This window comes from Arabidopsis lyrata (assembly GCF_000004255.2).
Source record: "Arabidopsis lyrata subsp. lyrata unplaced genomic scaffold ARALYscaffold_6, whole genome shotgun sequence".
NCBI lineage: Eukaryota > Viridiplantae > Streptophyta > Magnoliopsida > Brassicales > Brassicaceae > Arabidopsis > Arabidopsis lyrata.
Window position 1 is genome coordinate 24,244,011 of NW_003302550.1, and position 8,737 is coordinate 24,252,747.

The 8,737-nt window shown below is 37.0% G+C and overlaps 4 protein-coding genes across 4 annotated transcripts in view; 3 read left to right on the forward strand and 1 right to left on the reverse strand.

The window, feature by feature from the left end:
* On the forward strand, window positions 1-796 carry LOC9308953. Its single transcript, XM_021021334.1, has one exon. The coding sequence runs from the start codon at window positions 215-217 to the stop codon at window positions 626-628; it is 414 nt and encodes a 137-aa protein (XP_020876993.1). The 5' UTR covers window positions 1-214; the 3' UTR covers window positions 629-796.
* Window positions 708-3,218, reverse strand: LOC9308954 (pentatricopeptide repeat-containing protein At4g01570). The gene has a single exon (XM_002874925.2). The coding sequence runs from the start codon at window positions 3,163-3,165 to the stop codon at window positions 757-759; it is 2,409 nt and encodes an 802-aa protein (XP_002874971.1). The 5' UTR covers window positions 3,166-3,218; the 3' UTR covers window positions 708-756.
* Window positions 3,219-3,331: 113 nt separating this feature from the next.
* Window positions 3,332-5,589, forward strand: LOC9311039 (ribosome production factor 1). The gene is made up of 11 exons (XM_002872839.2): window positions 3,332-3,687; window positions 3,778-3,858; window positions 3,946-4,041; window positions 4,139-4,222; window positions 4,312-4,381; window positions 4,472-4,554; window positions 4,635-4,714; window positions 4,793-4,891; window positions 4,972-5,053; window positions 5,153-5,242; window positions 5,352-5,589. Exons 1-11 carry the CDS (start codon window positions 3,448-3,450, stop codon window positions 5,388-5,390), a joined length of 1,044 nt encoding a protein of 347 aa, XP_002872885.1. The 5' UTR covers window positions 3,332-3,447; the 3' UTR covers window positions 5,391-5,589.
* Window positions 5,590-6,878: 1,289 nt separating this feature from the next.
* Window positions 6,879-8,737, forward strand: part of LOC9308955 (NAC domain-containing protein 69) — a 2,390-nt gene continuing 531 nt past the window's right edge. Inside the window, 5 exon segments of the mRNA XM_021021335.1 lie at window positions 6,879-7,214; window positions 7,305-7,576; window positions 7,972-8,112; window positions 8,186-8,563; window positions 8,645-8,737. The exon segment at window positions 8,645-8,737 is cut by the window's right edge and continues 4 nt beyond it. Of these exon segments, the coding sequence (XP_020876994.1) occupies window positions 7,061-7,214; window positions 7,305-7,576; window positions 7,972-8,112; window positions 8,186-8,563; window positions 8,645-8,737 (1,038 nt within the window). The 5' untranslated portion in view covers window positions 6,879-7,060.

The following is an 8,737-nucleotide window of genomic DNA, read 5'->3' on the forward strand; positions in this document are numbered from 1 at the left end:
TTCTTGATTCTTTCTTTTTTCCTCTATTGAATTTTTTTTTTTCTTTCTCATTCGTTGTTTCCTTTCAGGCAAAGAGAGGAAACAACGTTTCTTCTTCTCAGATTCTTTACCTTCTTAAGGCAAAAACCCAAAAGAGAAAAGATCAAAATCTCGCATTCAGATTTTAGGGTTTCTGACAAATTCTTCGGCGAAATTCAAGATCTAAACTTCGGCAATGTCGACGATTTCGCCGTCATTGGCCGTAATTTCGTTTCTTTTTCTGACTCTTCTGAATCTATCTTTGGTTATCGCTGATCCTTCGACGGAGATTGTTAAAGGAGGAGAGATTAGGTTACCTTCGGAGAAGATCGACGGTGAAAAAAACAGAGGCGAATTTTGTGAAGGAATTGCTAAACCGGCTTCGTGTCCGGTTCAGTGTTTCAGGCCTGATCCGGTTTGCGGTGAAGACAGCGTTACTTACTGGTGCGGTTGTGCAGATGCTTTGTGCCATGGTGTTCGTGTTGTTAAACAAGGAGCTTGTGATGTTGGTAATGGCGTTGGTTTGTCTGTTCCTGGACAAGCTCTGCTTTTGATACACATTGTCTGGATGATGCTTCTTGGGTTTTCTATTCTCTTTGGCCTCTTTTGATTTGGTTCGAGTCTTTTGTGAATCAAACAACATATAGAGATTGTTTAGGTTTTCTGATTGCGACTGATGAATCTTTTTGTTTATAATCTTTTTCTTTATTGCTCTGTATTTGAAAAATTACATTAAAACTATGAGGAAGTATCATTATTTGTTTTGTTTCGTACAAAAGAAGCTTTTTTGAATCTTGCTTTCTCCATCTCTTTCCCAAGATAATCGAGGATTGTATCGGTTACGTGGTTAGGTAAACAACCTGCATCTAGCATCGCTTTCAAGTACTTGTATGCTTCTTTCAATTTCCCTGCTTTACTGTTCACTTCGATCATCGTGTTGTAACTCACAACGTCCGGGTTTATTCCGTTGCTCTTCATGTGATCAAACAGTTGGGTTGCTGCATCTAATCGGTTTGCTTTCCCAATCGCGTTGATCAATGTGTTGTACATTACAATGTCTAGATATCCTCCTTGCTTTGTGAGCCTGTCGAGTACCGCGCCGGCTAAGTCAGCTCTTCCCATTTTTCCTAATCCTTGGATTATTACATTGTATGTTGCTATGTCTGCTGCGCAAAAATTCTCACCCATTTGGTCAAGCACTCCACGGACGGTTTTGAAGTAACCCTTCTTGACAAACGAGCTCATCATGGAGTTGTAGGTGTAGCTCGTGAGATCGGTCACACCCATTCCATTGAATATCTCAAACAATTTGCAGGCTAAGCTGAGATCCCCTTTGGACAGATAGATAGATAGAAAAGTGTTCATCATGTCAACGTCGAAAGAATCTGGCTTTGCTTCAACTCTTTGACCTCTGGCCAAACCAAACAAGGGCTTAGGTCGATTGCTCTGATGGGCTAATTGGTCCATATATGGAGATGATGACCAAGGGTCATCTTCCATAGGTGGGACTTCCTCAGCCCTAGCTCCATCGTCTTCCAAACCCACCATGCTCATGATATCTAGGAAGCTTCCTTTACTTGGAAACATTGGGGTGTAATCCTTATCTTTCCTTTGTGGACGTTTTAGTGAAGCTTCCACTCCAGCGTTCCATCTCAGAACATTAGGCACCAAGTTTCCTTCCCGTACGTGTTTCATCAGCTTCTCTTTCCAATCCCACCTCCCTTGTTTGTGAAACCCGATCAAGAGTGAACTAATTGTAACCAAATCCACAGTGAAACCTCTAGTTTCCATCTCCTCTACCAATTTCACTGCTTCCTCTAGCTTCCCTTCCCTGCAAAGCTGCAACACAACAATGCTAAACGTAATGGCATCGACAAACTGGCCCTTCTTCTTCAAGTCACAGAACAGAGTAAACCCAGCCTCAGCTCTTCCGTTCCTAAATAACCCATCAATTAAAATGTTGTATGTCCAGCAGGAAGCTCTAACTCCTTCTTGAACCATCTTCTCAAACAACTGACAAGCCTCAGTAACTTTTCTTGCCTTGAGTGTCCCATCTAAAAGACAATTATACACAACCGTATCAGGGACAAACCCGTTATACTGCATCTCACCGAAAATCCTCATTGCATCATCCATCCGGTAAGATTTACAACATCCTTGAATCAGTATCCGATAAGTCGAATTATCAGGCTCATGACCAGACACTTTCAGTTCGTCCCATACAATCAAAGCATCTTTAGCTTTTCCAAATAAACACAACACATGAATCAGGCTATTATATGTGCATATATCAGGAGCAAAAGAAGACCCAGAGACCGAACTTCGCTCCTTCATCTCCTTGAACAAACTCAATGCAGCATCCAAATCTCCCCAACAACCAAATCCATGTATACATATGTTATAACTCCAAGTATCAAACTTGAATCGATTCATTCCCTTTAACTTTTCAAAAACCGTTTTGAACTCCGACCTCATATCTGCTCTTCTTAGACCAACCAAGAGCTCATTAACAGCAACCCTTCCAGGAAGATAACTTACAGTAACCCCACTAGTATCATCACCATGGTTATCAGAAGCTTCTAAAAGCTTAAAGAAAATGGATAAAGCAAGACGCAATTCGTTTTTCTTCGCCAGAGCAATAAGAACAGAATCATATAAACTAGGGTTTAAGCAATCTCCTAATTCCTCCATGTAATCCAAAACTCCCAACGCTGATTCGAACTTACCCGAACGGATTAGAGAATCTAACAGTATCTTCGCCATCGTCTGGTCCAAGTTAACGCCATCTTCCTTCATTGAACAAAGCAAATCGGGAACTTCTCCGAGAAGCCCTGTCCGGCAAACAGTGCGAAATATCTGAGAGTAAGCTGATACTGAATGTTTGTATCCAGTACGGAGAGAATAACACCATCGGAAGAAATCTAGCTTCTTCGATGGATCTATGGAGTTTCTACGAAGGATCTGGAGAACCACAGGTTCCGAAATCGGGATCGAATTCGCGTCGAGGCCCCGTGTACCGGACTGAGACAAGGTCTTGGACAAAGAAGCGACGAGAAGGACATTACAAAGCTGAGGAAAAGGTGAATTAGTCGCCGGAGATAGACCGGAAATTGCAGCTGATACGGCGCTTCCTCTTCCATGGCGCATCGCATAGTGACCACTGAGAAACGAAATTGAAAGCCCACATTGACACGACGTCGTTTACCGTATAAAGTTTCTTCGAGGCCCAGGCTTTTGCCCGTTAATAGATTGATACGGCGTCGTTTATTAAATATATATAGATGGGCCCATGAATAAGCCCATTTTATAGGGATTTTAATTTTTGAGTCGATCGATAAACCCTAAGTTCTCTCTCCGTCGTCTTCATTCTCAGCTTTGCCGTTTTCATCGATTAACGAGAGAGAAGCTTCGTTCGCCGTCGTCGTAAAAATGGGTTTCAAGAGGAAGAAGGGCGATGGTGACGGTGAGGAAATGGAATCAGAAGGTCGTGGAAAGTCTAGTTTCAATGGAACTGAGAAGAGGAGTGTGATACTTCCTTCGATGATTAAGAACAAGGATAAGAGATCTAAAGTGTATGCTAAGCAAAAGCATGAGAAGAAAGTGGAGAAGCAGAAGAAGATTAGAGCTCGTGACGCTGCTGAGAAACGAGCTCTAGAGCTTGGTGAAGAGGTACAAGATCTGGAGAAGTTTTTTTTTTAGCGATTTTTGGGGTTTTTGAATTTGAGATCTTAATTTTGGTTTGTTCTTCTTCGTTTGTAGCCTCCACAAAAGATGATTCCGAAGACGATTGAGAATACCAGAGAAGCTGATGAAACTGTTTGCCGACCTGACGATGAAGAAGTATGTTTAAATCTGATGTTTGTTTCATCTCAATATTTGAATTCAATTCATTGTCTTGTTGCTAATTTAGCGGAATCAAATTTGCAGTTGTTTGCTGATATTGATGCTGATGAGTTTAATCCAGTGCTGAGACGTGAGATTACTCCTAAGATCTTGATCACAACATGTCGTTTCAATTCCACTGTAAGTCTTTTTTTTTTTTTGTACATAAGTTACAAAATCGGTGAAATCTACATGTTTGTTGTGGTTTTTGATTCAAGTAATGTTGTTGGATTTGCAGAGAGGACCTGCGTTTATATCTGAGTTGCTTTCGGTGATACCAAACTCTCATTATCAAAAAAGAGGAACTTATGATTTGAAAAAGGTGTTGCTATTAGTATCAGAGGATACTTGTTTTCTTATAAAGTTAGTCTCTTTTTGTAACTATATAACCTTTTAGATGTTGTTCTGCAGATTGTAGAATACGCAACGAAGAAAGATTTTACATCTCTTATTGTAGTTCATACGAATCGCAGAGAACCTGGTTAGTTTTCACTTCTGAGTTTCAAGTTTCTTTGTCCTGTGATATTATCTTTATATGGTTTGTTTTAAGCTTTTGTTGTTTCATATGTAGACGCCCTTCTTATCATCGGTTTGCCAACTGGTCCTACTGCTCATTTCAAATTGTCAAATCTTGTTTTAAGGAAGGATATTAAGGTATGTGAGCACAACATTACTCTTCTCTACATCGAGTGTATATTAGTGATCACTGAATTGGATGTTGAATATAACTGCAGAATCATGGAAATCCTACAAGCCATCAACCGGAATTGGTTTTGAATAACTTTACAACGCGTTTAGGGAATCGTGTTGGGAGGTATGGTTTGCATAGTGTTGACATCTTTTTATGGTCTCTTTGGTTTCTTGCTTATGTTAGATTTTTCTTGTTTCGCAGGTTTTTTCAATCACTCTTCCCTCCGGATCCTAATTTCCGTGGTAGGAGAGTTGTGACATTCCACAACCAGCGTGACTTTATATTTTTCAGACATCACCGGTAAATAATTTCACCTTTTCTTCTTCAAGTTGCTTTTTGTTCCATTGAAACTTTTATTGAACAAATTCAATACTATTCAGTTACATATTTGAGACGAAGGAAAGCAAACAGAGTGATAAAGGAAAAGATGGTGTTCAAGAGACAATAAAACCTCGTCTTCAGGTCAATTTTATCCATGTTTAATCCAAAATTACTCTTGTTTGTGTAAACCAATCAACATTATCAATATTTGTATCATTAAACCTAAGATTTTACGTGTAGGAATGTGGTCCTCGATTCACGCTTAAGCTAGTTACTTTACAGCATGGAACCTTTGACACCAAAGGCGGAGAATTTGAATGGGTTCATAAGGTAAAAATCATCAGAAGTTACATTACAAGCTTCATTACTGTTCTTTAGAGTTTGATTGATTGGATGATTACTAATTTGTTCTCTGATGTTATTTTGTGTTTCATTACAGCCTGAAATGGACACGAGCAGGAGAAGGTTCTTCTTATAAATTCTGCTGTCTTTCGAGTTTCACAAAGTTTTGTGTTTATTTTTCATTTTCGGATTTTCCTGATCTCCGACCAAAATTGTATGTCTTTAAAACTTCACATTTCTTTTCAATATAGCCATGAGCCATCGAAACAATCGCAGGTGGACTTGTTTCAACAATATAGGTCCTTTTTTATTTTTTAAAAGCTTAATTTAAGCTATATAGTTGGTTAGCTATGATTGTTTGGTATATGGAGTATGGACCAAGAATTACTAATTTTCACTTTTTAATAGCATTTGGAAAGTACAACAGTAATATTCGATGATGACAAAAAAAAAAAAAAAAAACAGTAATATTCGATTTTGTTTAGTAATTAAGTGAACCTTTATGATGCATAATTAATAGTTTTACAACAGTTTTTGTTAATTATTGGAAAAATTACATTTTTAACCTTCAAAGTTAGCACTTTAAACTTCGAGAGAATTCCACTAACACTATAAACCACAAAGATAATTTTACTAACACTTCAAACCTCCAAACTAGTTTTTTTTTTGCACCGCCAATAAAAATGATGGAATTATATAATTTAATTTAAACTAATTTTATTATTTATTACAATTAAGAAAAATCTTTAAAAACAAAAAAAAAATTCATTTTTCTCTATCACTCACCGTCCGACTATGAAATTTTATGATAAACTTCTGAAACTAGAAACTAAAGCACAAGAAAAACTTAAATAGAATAATATAAACTAAATATATACTAATATAGAATTTGAGGTACGAGAGAAGCTTAAAATAGAGTAAAAAAACCAAAGAATGTCAAATTTTAATCAGAAAACGAAGTATTCTCCGTATCGGAAGAATCCATTGGGAGATTGATCCAAAAACGTTTTTACTCTCTCGAGTAGATAAATTGGGATCTCATAATACTAATTGCAATAAACAGATGGTGAAAACATATAATAAACTGAATAAAAATCTGAAAATTTTGTGGTCTGATGGTGAGTAGTCGAAGATGATGAAGTTTTTTTTTTAATTTTTTTTTAATTTTTTAAATTGTAAAATTGTTATAAATAGTAAAATTAATTAAAAAACTAAATAAATTAATATTACACAAACATAAATTAATTTTTTATTATTTTTTATGGCTGTACAAACATAAAAACTAGTTTAGAAGTTTAAAGTGTTAGTAAAATTATTTTACTGATTTATAATGTTAGTAAAATATTTTTGAGGTTTAAAGTGTTAGTTAGCAACATTTTGAATGTTAAAAATGTGATTTTCTCGTTAGTTATGTACTGTATTGCAGAAAGTAGTTACGTATTTATGGTGTCGTCAATATTGTCGGCTATTATATTCCCGAAATAAAAAAAGCTGAAACTTAGGTTCGAAGTTCACAATTAAAATACTGCCACGTGTTACTTTATTCACAATTAAAATAGATTTTTGTCCCCCTCATTTGTGAACGTTTTAGTGATTAACATTAAATATTAATATCTCTTTTTTTTTTTTGTTGTTTCTTCTTCATCACCTCTATTAGTACTGTTGGTCTTTCAAAAAACAAAAACAGAGGTAGAGAGGAAAAAAGAAAAGAAACAGGGAGAAAAATAAGCCCTTGACTCAAACACTAGAGAATTTGAGTCGCGATTTAGAAAGGTTTGTTCTTTGATCTGTTTTTTTTGTGAAAAAATGGTGAAAGATCTGGTAGGGTATAGATTTTATCCGACTGGAGAGGAATTGATAAACCATTACCTAAAGAACAAAATTCTGGGTAAGACTTGGCTCGTCGACGAAGCCATTAGCGAGATCAACATCTGTAGTTACGACCCTATTTACTTGCCTTGTAAGTTATCTCACTTCAAAATCATCATCTTTCTCTCATCATCGATTTTTATTACTAATTTTGGGTGTTGGTGTGTGTGTCTTTTGGCAGCGTTATCTAAGATCAAATCGGATGATCCGGTTTGGTACTTCTTCTGTCCAAAGGAGTACACTTCTGCGAAGAAGAAGGTAACGAAGAGGACTACAAGTTCTGGGTATTGGAAAGCTACTGGTGTTGATCGTAAAATCAAAGATAAGAGAGGTAATCGAGGCGAGATCGGGATTAAGAAGACGCTTGTGTATTATGAAGGTAGAGTTCCTAAAGGTGTTTGGACTCCTTGGGTTATGCATGAGTATCACATCACTTGTTTGCCTCAAGATCAGGTAATTGAATTTGAGCTTCTCAAGTAGTTGACTTAGTCTTATGTTTCTGCTAATCTAATTCTTGATCTTTTTGAAATGATTTTGGGTTTGTTTCATCTATCTCTGATCTACTTGTTGACTGTATAATTTGCCCTGTGTTGGATACTATCTTTAGTACAATTTGAGGTTAAAGTCATGTTCTTGTATAAATGGATTTGCTTTTCCCCGTGATGCTACATCTAGCTCAGGTTTAGGTTCTGTGTTGTCTCAGAGTTTTAAGTGCTATATATAGAAGTTGTGGCCTAGTGTATTTGCTTCTGTCAAAGCTTGTGATTGAGTTGTTTGAGTTATGTGTGTTTGATTTTTTGTTTTGCCGGCAAAGAACTTATGTGTCTGTACTTTTGGAATTTGTTCAGAGGAACTATGTTATCTGCCAAGTAATGTATAAGGGTGAAGATGGAGACGTCCCATCTGGTGGTAATAACTCGAGTGAGCCGAGTCAATCTATGGTCTCTGATTCGAATACTGTCAGAGAGACGATTACCACAGCGCCTGAAGTGAGTCCACTTTCTCTATTCGATAATCTCAAGTACTTGATTCTTTTACTCACACTCTCTATTAAATTTTGAGTTTGAGCAGCCAGGTCAAGAAAATTTCTTTGGTATGTCTGTGGATGATTTGAGAACTCCAATGAATGAGCAAAAACAAGAAGATTTCTCTCTGTGGGATGTATTGGATCCAGACATGTTATTCAGTGATAACAACAATTCTACTGTGCAGCCACAAGCTCCTCACTTAGCCCCGAATGATGATGAGTTTCTCGGTGGATTGAGGCATGTTAACCGAGAGCAGGTTGAATATTTGTTTGCCAATGAAGATTTCATATCCAGACCAACCTTATCTGTGACAGAGAACCGCAACGATCACAGGCCAAAGAAAGCTTTGTCAGGGATTATTGTTGATTATAGCAGTGATAGTAATAGTGATGCTGAATCGATATCTGCAACGGTAAAGCACATCACCCGTTTTCTGTATCGTTACTTTCATGGAGTAATATGTATTCTCACATTTTCATTTTTAATATGACAGAGTTACCAAGGAACATCAAGTCCAGGTGATGATAGTGTAGGTAGTTCAAATAGACACTTTCTGATCCATACTGGTGGAAATGAGATTCTATCG

Coding starts and splice junctions, on each gene's coding strand:
- LOC9308953 (XM_021021334.1), top strand. CDS start 215: ATGTCGACGATTTCGCCGTCATTGGCCGTAATTTCGTTTCTTTTTCTG.
- LOC9308954 (XM_002874925.2), bottom strand. CDS start 3,165: ATGCGCCATGGAAGAGGAAGCGCCGTATCAGCTGCAATTTCCGGTCTA.
- LOC9311039 (XM_002872839.2), top strand. CDS start 3,448: ATGGGTTTCAAGAGGAAGAAGGGCGATGGTGACGGTGAGGAAATGGAA. Junction 4,042..4,138: donor CATGTCGTTTCAATTCCACT/GTAAGTCTTTTT, acceptor TTGGATTTGCAG/AGAGGACCTGCGTTTATATC. Junction 4,892..4,971: donor ATATTTTTCAGACATCACCG/GTAAATAATTTC, acceptor AATACTATTCAG/TTACATATTTGAGACGAAGG.